This window comes from Balaenoptera acutorostrata, chromosome 3 (assembly GCF_949987535.1).
Source record: "Balaenoptera acutorostrata chromosome 3, mBalAcu1.1, whole genome shotgun sequence".
Classification (NCBI taxonomy): Eukaryota; Metazoa; Chordata; class Mammalia; order Artiodactyla; family Balaenopteridae; genus Balaenoptera; species Balaenoptera acutorostrata.
This window is the reverse complement of record NC_080066.1, coordinates 16,104,904-16,120,051: the sequence shown is the minus strand read 5'-3', so window position 1 is coordinate 16,120,051 and position 15,148 is coordinate 16,104,904. Positions and strand designations below refer to the sequence as shown.

The 15,148-nt window shown below is 38.2% G+C and overlaps 1 protein-coding gene across 1 annotated transcript in view; it reads left to right on the top strand.

Annotated features, from left to right (window-relative positions):
• Nucleotides 1–15,148, top strand: part of MALRD1 (MAM and LDL receptor class A domain containing 1) — a 608,926-nt gene that overhangs the window by 175,845 nt on the left and 417,933 nt on the right. Inside the window, exon 20 of the mRNA XM_057542012.1 lies at nt 12,565–12,652. Within this exon, the coding sequence (XP_057397995.1) occupies nt 12,565–12,652 (88 nt within the window). The remainder of the gene's footprint in view (nt 1–12,564; nt 12,653–15,148) is intronic.

Here is a 15,148-nt window from a genome sequence, read left to right as displayed (position 1 = left end):
TATTTGATTTTTATTTTTGTTTGTACAAAAAATGCAATGCTTTATGAGTTTAGAAAAAAAAGTTAGTGAGCAAAATCATCAGAAATGAGGGATGTTCTCTATCACTTAGTTTAATATGAAGATGTGGCTTTGTATCAATCATGTGTTTGTTTTTGTTTTGCTTTTGACCAACATTGGGAATCCTATTATACAAATGTGTGTAGTGAGAAGGGCAGTTACCCCGTTTGGTGAACATACATACATTCATTCATTCATTCATTTATTTATTTATTTGTTTATTTATTTATTTATTTATGGCTGTGTTGGGTCTTCGTTTCTGTGCGAGGGCTTTCTCTAGTTGTGGCAAGTGGGGCCCACTCTTCATCAGGGTGCGCGGGCCTCTCACTATCGCGGCCTCTCTTGTTGCGGAGCACAGGCTCCAGACGCGCAGGCTCAGTAGTTGTGGCTCACGGGCCCAGTTGCTCCGCGGTATGCGGGATCCCCCCAGACCAGGGCTCGAACCCGTGTCCCCTGCATTAGCAGGCAGATTCTCAACCACTGCACCACCAGGGAAGCCCTGGTAAACATTTTTATGAACAATATATGGCAAAATTTTGAGTACTCACACACACACACACACACACACGCACGCACAAGAAAATTGAATTTGCCCGGCCAGACTAGATAATGCACCCAATCTCACAGACTCAAGATCCAGAAAGTTCTTCCTACACATAGATCGATGTATAAAGATTTTTTACATAGAAAAGCTGAACAGCTTTCACATTGAAAGAGTAGTTTTTGTGCTAGCTGCCACATCTTCTCAAACTGAGAAAAAAATTTAAAACTTAAGAAATTAATGACCCTTAGCATGATAGAAAATTTAATAGCTTCATTAAAATATTCTCAATATTTTTATGGTAAGAAATAATATAACTTAATAAAGATATTTCTTAAATATTCAAGCATAACTTGGGTTGCAAGGACTTCCCAGGGTGTAAAACACTATGTAGATTTTGCTTTAGATTTCTATAATTAAAATAATCCACTTTCCAAGCAGTTAGGGAGTGATATTTAGTTACTATGTTAAAGAGTTTGCAACACTTATGGATATTCCTGTATGTTGTTCTTGTAATTCTGCGGTTCAGTAATAAGGTCTGTTATATACTTTAGCCTTATCCTAAGCACAAATATATGAAAAAGTATGGATTTTGATGAACTAGATATTTTCCCCCTAAACTACATTATAATGCTCATTGTGTTAAAGTTAACAATCAAAATACACTCAAACACCATTTTACTATCCCCCATGGGGATACTTACATTTCCCCCTGTAAGTAATAAGAAAGATAACTATAAAATCAGATTTTTATTTCAAGAAGTCAAATTTGAAGAACAATTAGAAAATGCACATGTATCTGACAATAGCAAATACTTAAAAGATAAATCTCAAATGACATACCATAACTTTTTAAAGAAAAAAAAAGTTATTAAAAGCACTGGTTTCAAAAGCAATTATTTTAACTGATGTGATACTTTAAAAATCTAAAATGAAAAAAGTGTTTGCTTTGGAAGAACATTTATATGGGACATTCTCATCTATGCTAAGACTTTGAAATACAAATGACATAATGAGTATTAATGTTCCACAAAAACTTAAAGTGTCACACATATAGAAGATATTTTATTATTAATATTATTACAGTGCTAAACACTTAGTAGATGTTACATATTTATAATCAGGATTCATTATTATCTAAATACAAAGAACTGCCTGAATTGGTCTTGTATTATTTGCATAACTTCCCCCATTGTTTAACTCCTATCATTACTATCAGATTAGTAAAAAAGTTTAGAAGCCTAATAAAAGTAGAAGGAAAAATGAAAAGTGAAAATTTGATTAAAGCATTTGGGATTTTTAAACCAGTCAAGAATGAGACTTTTTTTTTTTTTAATGTTTTGGACATTATTTTACCAACTGAGCATATCTGTAGACTATGGGTGAATTATTTAGACTTTCTGGGTCTCAGTTATTCAAACAGAAAATAAAGGTTTTGGATTCTAAATGCTCTGTAAGGTCCCATTCTGCACTTAAATTTAAATAATTTAAAAGATCTTTTAAAATGTTGCATAAGTGTGCATATAATTGATATAGCTATCAAATATGTATAGATAGCTTAGAAGAAATCCTCCAATAAATAAGCTTTGTATTATTCCAGATAGAAAGTGATGCTTGAGGAATAGCTGGAAGTTGAAGGGAAGAAGGGTCTGGAAATATAGAAGTAAATTTAGGAAAAAGGGGAAAGAAGTTAGCAAAACCATATAAATACAAGTAGACCCTGAGTTGGATCCAGGAAGAGGGCTGTGTAAAGAAGAGAAAGACACAGGGAGTTGTAAAAGAAAAAAGAAGCAGGATTTGTAAACAGTTTAGGTGTATCATATGAAATACTGGGACAAATCAGTATATGTTGCACCTTTTTGTTTCTTTAATAATCATTTGCCATTTGAAATGTGGGCAATGAAGTATGACATCAAGAGTAACATCTATAGTTTTAGTTGAAATGAGAAGTTTTGTTTTTCCCTAACATAGTCAAGTGCTCACTATGCACTCATCAGGGTGCTGGGTGCCGTGTGTACAGCTTTGTGTGTCCCTCAGTGAACTTCATGTTGCTTGTCCTTAAAATCTCCAAGAAGAGACAGACATTGAAATGCACACATACCAATATAATTAAAAATTGTGAGAAGTTTTTAAAGGAAAATACCTTCAGCTTGAGTGATTAAGGAAGGCTTTTCTGAGGAAGTAATATCTAAACTGAGACTTGAAATGGGATTTTTAATTCACACTCATCATTGGGTGGCTATTATGAGATGCAGAACTAGAACAAAGGACAAATGTGTGTTATCATTTGGGTTTAAATGAGTGATCTGATTTTCTCACTTTTGGTCAAGATCAGTTTTAAGAAGCACCTGCATAGAGGTAGGGGTAAATTTGGAGCTTCCTTTCATGAGGAGAATGAGGGGCACATGATTATTTTTATAAAAAGGCTTACTGTATATTAAAATAATACATTGCAGTTCCACTCCTTTTCCTCTAAATATTAGTTTTAATGATGTGGAGGGTGGAAAAAATGTGTTAATTGAAGAAAGATAACCTTTAGGAATTTTAGTACTGTGTTTCTTAAATAAGAATTTAATTTTGGCACATGTGAACCAACCACTCGGACAGTATTACATTCTATTCTATTAAAATCCTATTGGAGGAGCTTCAAGATGGCGGAAGAGTAAGACGCGGAGATCACCTTCCTCCCCACAAATACAACAGAAATACATCTACATGTGGAACAGCTCCTACAGAACACCTACTGAATGCTGGCAGAAGACCTCAGACCTCCCAAAAGGCAAGAGACTCCCCACGTACCTGGGTAGGGCAAAAGAAAAAAGAAAAAAACAGACAAAAGAATAGGGACGGGACCTGCACCAGTGGGAGGGAGCCGTGAAGGAGGAAAGGTTTCCACACACTAGGAAGCCCCTTCGCGGGCGGAGACTGCGGGGGGCGGAGGGGGGAAGCTTCGGAGCTGTGGAGGAGAGCTCAGCCACAGGGGTGCGGAGGGCAAAGCGGAGAGATTCCCGCACGGAGGCTCGGCGCCGAGCAGCACTCACCAGCCCGAGAGGCTTGTCTGCTCCCCCGCCGGGGGCGGGCGGGGCTGGGAGCTGAGGCTCGGGCTGTGGTTGGATCGCAGGGAGAGGACTGGGGCTGGCGGCGTGAACACAGCCTGAAGGGGTTAGTGCACCACAGCTAAACGGGAGGGAGTCCGGGAAAAGGTCTGGAACTGCCGAGGAGGCAAGAGACTTTTTTCTTCCCTCTTTGTTTCCTGGTGCGCAAGGAGAGGGGATTAAGAGCGCTGATTAAAGGAGCTCCAGAGATGGGCGCGAGCCGAGGCAATCAGCGCGGACCCCAGAGACGGGCATGAGACGCTAAGGCTTCTGCTGCCGCCACCAAGAAGCCTGTGTGCGAGCACAGGTCACTCTCCACACCGCCCCTCCCGGGAGCCGGTGCAGCCCGCCACTGCCAGGGTCCCATGATCCAGGGACAACTTCCCCGGGAGAACGCACGGCGCCCCTCAGGCCGCTGCAACGTCACGCCGGCCTCGGCCACCGCAGGCGCGCCCCGCCTCCTCCGTACCGCTCCCTCCCCCCGGCCTGAGTGAGCCAGAGCCCCCGAAGCAGCTGCTCCTTTAACCCCGTCCTGTCTGATGGAAGAACAGAAGCCCTCAGGCGACCTACACGCAGAAGCGGGTCCAAATCCAAAGCTGAACCCCAGGAGCTGTGGGAACAAAGAAGAAAAAGGGAAATTTCTCCCAGCAGCCTCAGGAGCAGCGGATTAAATCTCCACAGTAAACTTGATGTACCTGCATCTGTGGAATACCTGAATAGACAAGGAATCATCCCAAATTGAGGAGGTGGACTTTGGGAGCAAAGATATATTATTTTTTCCCCTTTTTCTCTTTTTTTGAGTGTGTACGTGTATGCTTGTGTGTGTGATTTTGTCTGTATAGCTTTGCTTTTACCATTTGTCCTCGGGTTCTGTCTGTCCGTTTTCTTGTTGTTTTTTAATTACTTAAAAGAATTTTTTTTCTTAATAATTATTTTTTATTTTAATAACTTTATTTTATTTTATTTTACTTTTATTTTATTTGATTTTATTTTATTTCCTTCCTTCTTTCTTTTTTTTCTCCCTTTTACTCTGAGCCGTGTGGACGAAAGGCTCTTGGTGCTCCAGCCAGGCATCAGGGCCGTGCCACTGAGGTGGGAGAGCCAACTTCAGAACACTGGTCCACAAGAGACCTCGCAGCTCCACGTAATACCAAACGGCAAAAATCTCCCAGAGATCTCCATCTCAACATCAAGACCCAGCTTCACTCAACGACCAGCAAGCTACAGTGCTGGACACCCTATGCCAAACAACTAGCAAAACAGGAACACAACCCCATCCATTAACACAGAGGCTGCCTAAAATCATAATAAGGCCACAGACACCCCAAAACACACCACCAGACGTGGACCTGCCAACCAGAAAGACAAGATCCAGCCTCACCCACCAGAACACAGGCACTAGTCCCCTGCACCAGGAAGCCTACACAACCTACTGAACCAACCTTAGCCACTGGGGGCCAACACCAAAAACAATGGGAACTATGAACCTGCAGCCTGCAAAAAGGAGACCCCAAACACAGTAAGTTAAGCAAAATGAGAAGACAGAGAAATACACAGCAGATGAAGGAGCAAGGTACGAACCCACTAGACCAAACAAATGAAGAGGAAATAGGCAGTCTACCTGAAAAAGAACTCAGAATAATGATAGTAAAGATGATCCAAAATCTTGGAAATAGAACGGAGAAAATACAAGAAACGTTTAACAAGGACCTAGAAGAACTAAAGAGCAAACAAACAGTGATGAACAACACAATAAATGAAATTAAAACTTCTCTAGAAGGGATCAATAACAGAATAACTGAGGCAGAAGAACAGATAAGTGACCTGGAAGATAAAATAGTGGAAATAACTACTGCAGAGCAGAATAAAGAAAAAAGAATGAAAAGAATTGAGGACAGTCTCACAGACCTCTGGGACAACATTAAACGCACCAACATTCGAATTATAGGGGTCCCAGAAGAAGAAGAGAAAAAGAAAGGGACTGAGAAAATATTTGAGAGATTATAGTTGAAAACTTCCCTAATATGGGAAAGGAAATAGTTAATCAAGTCCAGGAAGCACAGAGAGTCCCATACAGGATAAATCAAAGGAGAAACACACCAAGACACGTATTAATCAAACTATCAAAAATTAAATACAAAGAACAAATATTAAAAGCAGCAAGGGAAAAACAACAAATAACACATAAGGGAATCCCCATAAGGTTAACAGCTGATCTTTCAGCAGAAACTCTGCAAGCCAGAAGGGAGTGGCAGGACATATTTAAAGTGATGAAGGAGAAAAACCTACAAGCAATATTGGTCTGCCCAGCAAGGATCTCATTCAGATTTCATGGAGAAATTAAGACCTTTACAGACAAGCAAAAACTAAGAGAATTCACCACCACAAAACCAGCTTTACAGCAAATGCTAAAGGAACTTCTCTAGGCAGGAAACACAAGAGAAGGAAAAGACCTACAAAAACAAACACAAAACAATTAAGAAAATGGTAAAAGGAACATACATATCGATAATTACCTTAAATGTAAATGGAATAAATGCTCCAACCAAAAGACATAGACTGGCTGAATGGATACAAAAAAAAGACCCGTATATATGCTGTCTACAAGAGACCCACTTCAGACCTAGGGACACATACAGACTGAAAGTGAGGGGATGGAAAAAGATATTCCATGCAAATGGAAATCAAAAGAAAGCTGGTATAGCAATTGTCATATCAGACAATTATTATTAGAATTATTCTAATTCCCTTTTCTCTCTCTAATATTGATCAGGCTTTTTTCAATTAAATGCGTCTTTGTAACCTCCAATCAAATAGGTTCCGTATAAATTCTTAGAACTAGGGAAACTGAGAACTATTTATTTGTCTTCATCACATAATAGATGAGATGTGAAATGGGTTATGTGCTATATGAGTCCCTGGAAGATGCTTTAAAATAGCATGTGAGTTTGTAGAGTTTTAGGTAGCAAATTAATTTCAAATTGATCAACATTTATCCCTTTTAAAATCCAGTTAGGCAAGTTCCACAAAGGCACTATGAAGAATTAGAGGGGAAAAAAAAAACTCACCCAAATTTTGGCCCTTCCTGTACATCTAAAATGGCTTAGAGAAAAACGTAGCAGAAATAACCTTTGTGATTTGCCAACCCTTTAAAACCGTGGAAAGCAAATCAATCTAATATGACCTGAATAACTCAGAGATGATTTTTTTTTAGGTTTCTTTCATTCAAGGTGAATAACAGAATTCTGTCTAAATAAAGAAACATGAATGAAATTTTCAGTGACCTTATTTCTTCAACCACATCCTTCCCTCCTTGATTTTTTTTTCTTTTTTTAAATCTCTACTCTCGGACTTCCCTGGTGGTGCAGTGGTTAAGAATCTGCCTGCCAATGTAGGGGACACCGGTTCGATCCCTGGTCTGGGAAGATCCCACGTGCCGTGGAGCAACTAAGCCCATGTGCCACAACTACTGAGCCTGTGCCCTAAATCCTGCTCTCTAGAGCCTGCGTGCTGCAGCTACTGAGCCCGTGCACCTCGAGCCCATGCTCTGCAACAAGAGAAGCCACCGCAGTGAGAAGCCTGTGCACCGCAACAAAGAGTAGCCCATGCTTGCCGCAAGTAGAGAAAAGCCCACATGCAGCAACGAAGACCCAACGCAGCCATAGATAAATAAATAAATAAATAAATTTATTAAAAATAAAAAAAACTTAAAAAAAATCTCTACTCTTAATATAGCAGAAGCTCTGATGGGAAAAGATTTTGTGGGTGGAAAAGGACCTGGGCTAACAGCAGGTGGGTGGCCATCTCTGAGAGACTCTAACAAGTTACACTCATTCAGTTCAGAATAGTATAAAATGAGGTATAAGAGGAAAGGAGGCTGAATTTAGATAAACATTTCAATTTACACATACATGAAAGGATCATCATACTTCCACAAATTAAATATATCAGCAATGTAGCACTGTCCAGCTTCCCCATTGGGAGACAGTTCTCCATGCATTTCTTGTGTCCTGCATTATTCAGCTTCTGAGCAAAGGATGTATTGCATGGAGTTTACCCTGAGACGTTTGCTTACATTCTGGAGTAATTTACCTACCTACTGCCCCTCCCCTTCCTTCCCTCTTGCTTCACCTCCTCCTTCTCCTCCTCCCTCTCCCTCAGATGCGCCAGCAGCCTGTAACAGCTAGAAATTCCTAATGTTGGGGTTCTTCTTCTATGGTGCAACCCACCACTCATGCAGGGAAACATCTGGCACTTATCATGTTTCCCTGTGGGAAGTGGGGAACCAGTGGAAGATATTTCTCTGGCTGATGAGTTTTGCTATCTCTGTAAATCAAGGATCTTGTGTCCTCTGTCAGTATATGTATATGAAACAGTGGCAGGCTAACGTTAGCTTGCGAGTAGGGTAAAGTCTCAGACCCTTCATGGTTTCTGACCTAACTAGTATGCAAAAGGAATTGCAAACCCAAGTGACCCTGGAAGCAAGGGATGTGAATTAAGAGAAGTAGTTCAGGTGTAAAATAATTAATGGCAACTGACCCTCCGCCTTAGAGTTAGGTGTGATAGGGAGTAATGGGGATTATGGCAACTACAGGCAGTATCTTCTTGTGAAATATCCTACTTTAAAAGTACTTGGCAAACTATTCTACTTGAAAGCACTGTTTGGGTTAAACTAAACTCATGGGAATTGGGTCATCACCATTTAGTCTCTTCTGTCGTTGATGGTGAGAAACTCCAGACTTTTTTCCTGCTTGGTAACCAAGGAAACAGTTGGTACAATACCAAAGTAGACACTCAAAGAAAAAAAAATTCTTAGCAATCCATATATTGTAAAGCCTGACATTAGCAAAGAAGAAATACAGTATTATTTTTTTTTTCAGATATATACCCAGGAATGGAATTGCTGGGTCATATGGTAGTTCTATTTTTAATTTTTTGAGAAACCTCCATACTGTTTTCCACAGTGACTGCACCAATTTACTTTCCCACCAACAGTGTAGGAGGATCCCCTTTTCACTACGTCCTCACCAACATTTGTTATTTGTGTTCTTTTTGATGATAGCCATTCTGACAGGTATGAGGTGATATCTCATTGTGGTTTCAATTTGCATTTTCCTCATGCTTAGTGATGTTGAGCATCTTTTCATGTGCCTGTTGGCCATCTGCATTTCCTCTTGGAAAAATTCAGTTCTTCTGCCCATTTTTTAATTGGGTTATTTGTTTTTCTGTTGTTGAGTTGTATGAGCTGTTTATATACATTGGATATTAACCTGTGATAGGTCACATCATTTGCAAATATTTTCTCCCATTCAGTAGGTTGTCTTTTCATTTTGTCAGTGGTTTCCTTTGCTGTCAAAAGCTTTTAAGTTTAATTAGGTCCCATTTGTTTATTTTTTATTGTCTTTGTTTTAGGAGACAGATCCAAAAAAAATATTGCTACGATTTTTTGTTGAAGAGTGTTCTGCCTATGTTTTCCTCTAGGAGTTTTATGGTTTCTGGTCTTAGATTTAGGTCCTTAATCCATTTTGAGTTTATATAGGGAGTTAGAGAATGTTGTGATTTCATTCTTTTATATGTAGCTCTCCAGTTTTCCCAGAACCACTTATTGAAGAAACTGTCTTTTCTCCATTGTATATTCTTACCTCTTTTGTCATAGATTAATTGACCATAAGTGCATAGGTTTATCTCTGACAAACCATTTTCCAAAGTGGCTGTACCATTTTGGATTCCCATCAGTAATGCATTGGAGTTCCAGTTGCTCCACATAGGATACATGCTTTATATAAGTTTTAAACAACAATTCCTTTCTTTCAAGTCTTTCTGAAGATGTGTTATATTAAAAATTGGTATATTATGCTGGAATTTCATATTTTTTTCCAAACACAGGTTGGTTAAACTAGGTGGCAGGCTGAGTCAATTCCATTTTTCTTTCTTATGAGTTAATAGAGACTATTTTATTTATAAGTGTATATATATATATATATGTTAATTATATATATGTTAGGAAATCAAAGATATTTTGGTAAAAATTATGATTAAATTCTGTCTTATATATGTATGATAATAGTTTTCTTATCATTTAAATATTTTGATGAATAATTCAAAGTTTCCTAAATATAGAAATAAAAATCTGTTAAGACAAGTCTTTAGAGCCTTATTAATATTAGAGTCCTTGGTTATATTAAAACTAAAATTTCCAAGGTAGTTGACAAGGCCACTCCATCTTTATTTGGAGCATGCAACAGCCCATGAGAAGAACAACTTAGAATAGCTGGATTACTTTAGAAAATTTCCATGGCAGTAATAGTTCTAATGTAAGTAGAATTGGCCTCTGCAGATAATGCAGGTCATTCAGACCAAACTGGAATTTTCAATTGCCCTTTAAGTCATTCAGTAAGGTGCTAATGAAACTTAGGAGTAAAATTTGGCTTCCCTAATGTCTAGAGTGGCAATACTGCCTCACATACAATAACATTAGTGTTTTAATACCCTTCCATTTATTGGAAAAACACCAAAAGTGAAAGTGGATTTTCCAGAATAGACACACTTGGGTTTGCTCTTTTTTGTGACTAGTTTCTTAGGGTAATTTGCAAAACTTTTTGCAAGACTAAATTAAATACAGGACAGAAGTAAAATTGAACTTCAGCATTCATAACTTTTTCTCAAGATGTGATTTGTTATCAGGTAGGCTCTTTTTTAATGACTGGCTTAATTAAATATTCAAAAGAGGCTGAGATTGCAGTTATATATGCAAATTGACATTTTTTAGTATCTCAGCTTGAAATTATTGTTCACTCTTTCTCAAGAATGCTACCATTTAGAGACTAGAAAATAGAAGATATTTTGGTAAAAAATTGTGATTAAATTGTGTCTTAGAGCAAGACCCAACTGTCACTGCCTTGGATTATTTCTGTCTTGCCTTTGGCAATGAATGCTAGTAGAAGCAATATCAAAATGCTTATCGTGTAATGTGAAGTAAACTCCAATACAAATACTACTTGTGTAGACAACATCCACTCAGAAATGCTGCTCACCTGGTGTAGACCATAAATGAGAAAATTTGTAACTTTCACAAACGGCCAATTCTTTAACTTGTGACCATATAAAGACAACAAAAGGAATGCTTTGGAACAGTTAAGTCCACCTACACACTCAAATGGAGCTATGTATGTGTATATATCCCTAAAGTTAGCTTACAGATATTTATATGTACAGGTATACTTTTCATAGACTTGAGATTCTGTTATATCAATTTCCTATCCCTTCTCATGAATAAACTAAGATAATCATGAGCAGTGTAGTCACGTTGGTAGTGTTTATTTTTATTTATCCTAGTTTTTCCTTTTTCTTGCATTTTCTGAGCTTTTTATTACCATGTCCTGTGTTGTATTGGGATAGACAAATATTGATCCAAAGAATGTATTTGTAATTAATTAGTGTATTAGTTATTAATCAGTCCTTGCTTACACCTTTTCCCTATTGTTCACCCAACTGCAGTCTTTTTTTTCCTATAAAACAGAAGATATTTTATTACAGTATGTTCTGCCAAATTCTGACTGCTGGCTTTTTGTTTATTAGAATAATTGTATGATTTTGTACTGAGTATTCTTTTTGTGTTTTTGTTTTCTCTGCTTATAATATTTCTTTTAATTCTGCTGGTGGTGAAAAGAAGGGTGCATTTTATATTTGCAGTGACCCATTTTAAAGCAGTAGGAGACTGCCTGTTCCCCAGGCAGTATTAGGTGAACTATATTTGCCCATTAATTAAATGAATAAACCTTTTCCAAATTGAGTCATTTCCTCAGTGACAAATAAAGGAGAAAATTCTAGTAATTCTCAAGAAAACCTAGAAAGTTGGTGGAAGATGTCAAGAGGCTTAAGGTCAGTAATTTGACCGTTTAATTATCTTCTTTAATTAGGAATAAATAATGTATGAAACAACTTTTAATGGAGGATAGAATTTGAAAAATGAAATAAAATTTCAACTTCCACATATAGCATTTGTGAGGAAAAATGAAACAGAAACATATATTCATATAATAGTGGAAAAAAGGAATGTGTTTTTTAAGTTTGAGTTTGCTTAATGTTCTTCATTATTAAATTATAGCAGGATTCCTAGTAAGTATGCAACATATTTGCATGAGTATTAAAATAATTCATCATGATTAATTATATTACAGTAAATCTCAGCCCTAATCACAATCTGCCATATACTATAGTGGTTTGTCAGTATTTCACATTTTACTGGAGTTTCAGTGGAACTGCAGCTCCTGTAACAACACCGATGTCACCTGAGTTCACTGTGATTAATGAGGTTCTGAAGGAGATCTAATAACAATTCGCCAGTTCCATAAAATGTTACAGAATAAGGTCGATGGGAGAAAAATTTTAAAGCTCTTCAAAATGTGCATTTTAGAGAGTACCTCTGGCAACAAATTTGGTTTCTTGAAGGATGAAGAGGTTTAACCTTGGAAACAGCTGAACTATTGGGGCAACGGTGGGAAAAGGTTCAGTAATTTGCCTTCAGATACTTAAAGGCTCAGAAGAAAGCAGGACCAGTCTAGAATTAATGGTTGAAAGTTATGAGGAAGTAGATATCAATCTGATATACTGAAATTTCAAAAAATCAGTACTCACCAGAAGCAGAATGGGCTTCATGGATTTAATGGGCCCAGTAAGGTGTGGAGCTTCCTATTACTGGAAGTATTCAGGTAGAGACAAGATACCAACTTATGGAGACTTCTGCAAAGTATGTTTTTAATGGTTCAGAAGAAGGTTTTCTTTAGCTAAATTCTGAATTCCTTTTCAACCATGAGTTTCCAGAAATTAATTTCCTTCACAGTATTAACAAATTTCTTATATTGTTCTTAGATTTCAGTGGAAGCTTCAGTGGGAGATGGCTTCACTGGAGACATCGCAATTGATGATTTGTCATTTATGGACTGCACCTTCTACCCTGGTAAGGAAGGATATTTTAGTATATGAGTTTTTTCAAACCTGTTTACTTGGAAAAACTGCCAAGGAAATCAGTATTTCATTTCCAGAAATATTCAAAAATACTCTCGGTTCTACTCTATTCTACTAATATATTAACCCTGGAAAAGGTTGTGAATCTTTTCTAGTAATTAGTCTAAAATCTTTGCAAACATAGTAAAGAGGTTTGAATCAGTTGCGTTTGTGTCTTATCATATGCAAAATATTAGGAAATTGTATCTGAAGTTAAACTGTAATTCCATCATATTTGGGGGGTTATAAGAACAGAATTGGTTACCTTATAATCACATTGTTTTGGAGACTTTAATAACCTCTCAGGTACCTTCAGTGATGTTTTACTCTCGGGCTGCACTTTAAATATTCCTGAGGATTGTTGCCAGCCATTTGCTTTCCAAGTTATAGACTTCTTTCCATTAAAAATCTAATACATGTCTTCCAGATTTATATCTCCATCCTCAACCTTTCCCCTGAACTCCTGACTTAGATACTAACCACCTACTCAACATCCAAACTTAGATGTACTAGACATCTCAAAGATAACTAGGGAAAATAACCTAAAACAAACACACCCCAGGGGAAACTCATTCTAGGCAGTGCATAGTGACCTAAAAGGGCTGAAATTCAAACTCCTGGGACTGAGGTTGTAGACTCTTTAATTGCATGACAAGGGAAAGCACAGTCTCCTTCCTAGAGTGATCAGAGGCTGGATAATTTAAAAATCAATCACAGTAATCCATGTGGAGAGCACTTTCATGTGCTGAAAACTTAACCTGCAGCCCTGGTCCATCACAGTGCAGCATTATTGGTCAGAGGAGTACCAGCCTCTCCCCAGACATAATCAGAGGGCTGGATTCCAGTTCTTTCTGCTGTAGCTAATGTCACACCTCTGATTCTCCACCTCATCATTCTGGCAGGATTAATTACCATTCTTTGTGCAGTGGTTTCTATGAAACTCTGCAGAAAGCCAAACCCCCCTCTGGAAAGCCAGCAGAAGGAAATCAGAATTCAACAAGTTTACCTTTATCCCTCAGTGTCTAAAAGTAAATTCTTGATGACCCATTGCTCCCTCAATCCGACCATTCTTGCATGCCTCCCTGTCTCAGTAAATGATAGTTTATCTCCAGTCCAGTTGCTTCTTCTTCATCAACAAATCTGATCAGCCACTACCTTCACATATATCCGGAGTCTACTGCTTCTCGTTGCTCTCGATACTCTCCCCTTGGTCCAAGCCACTGTCGTCTCTATACAGATTACTGTGGTTCCTTTGTAAATGATCTATCTGCTTCTACCCTTGAACCACGTAATCTCTTCTCAAAACAGCAGCCAGAATGATCCTTTTCAAACTTACATAAGCTCATGTTACCCTATCATGAGTCTTCCTATGACATCCCATCTCATTCAGAACAAATGCCAAACTTCTTCCAATAACTGCCAAGGAATAAATGACCAGCCCTCTCATACGGCTCTGACTTTACCTTCTACCAATGTGCCTCTAATTGATGTCCCTCAAGTACAAGACCTCTTGGCTGGTCCTTGAGCACTCCAACCCATTCATGCCTCAGGGCTTTTATACCTGCTATTCTCTCTTCCTGGAATGTACTTCCCCCAGATATCCCCTTCACCCCCTTACTTCTTTCTGATCTCTGCTGGAAAATTTCTCTAGTGAAACCTTCTCTCAATCTGTCTCTCTCTCTCTCTCTCTCTCTCTCTCTCTCTCACACACACACACACACACCTCTTCTTATCTCCTTACCTGACATTTTCTGTCTCCTTCCCCTGTGTTTTCTCCACAACACGTATCCCCTTATACTCAAATTTTATTTCCACCATAATAATGTTAGTGGCATGAGAGCAGGGATTTTATCTGATCACTGCCATACCTTCAGTAGCATAAACAGTATCTGACACATAATAATACTCAATAAACATCTATTGGATAGGTGGAGAGATATTTATATCTTTTTAAGTTTATATATTTTAGTTTATTATTATTATTGTTAAAATGTTAATTACTTCTATATGTAAGACACTATGTTATATGTCAGCTTCTGTTGACAACCAAATCTCAGTGGCTTACAGCCACAAGCATTTATTTCTTACTCGTAAGTTTGTGGTTTGGCGTAGAATAATAACGGCAAACACATGTAATTCTTGTTCATAGCTCTGTATAATTCTATGTAGTTCCAATCTACGTATCTCTGTTCTGTGGGTCCTGTCTATATGCGACCCAGGCTGATGGACTAAGTCCCTGTCTGACACATTCTGTTTTTAAGTCAGAGGGTTGGAAAAAGAAAGCATACTTAAAGCTTTTATTAGGACATCATGTGTATTCACTTCCATTGGTCAGAGCAAGTCAAGTGATCAAGCCCAACAATGGCGCAGGGAAGTATTTGCCACAGACAAGGAGCTTGGCAGGGACAGAGAATACAGGAAGTCCTTACAAGGGAGGGAGCTGATGAAT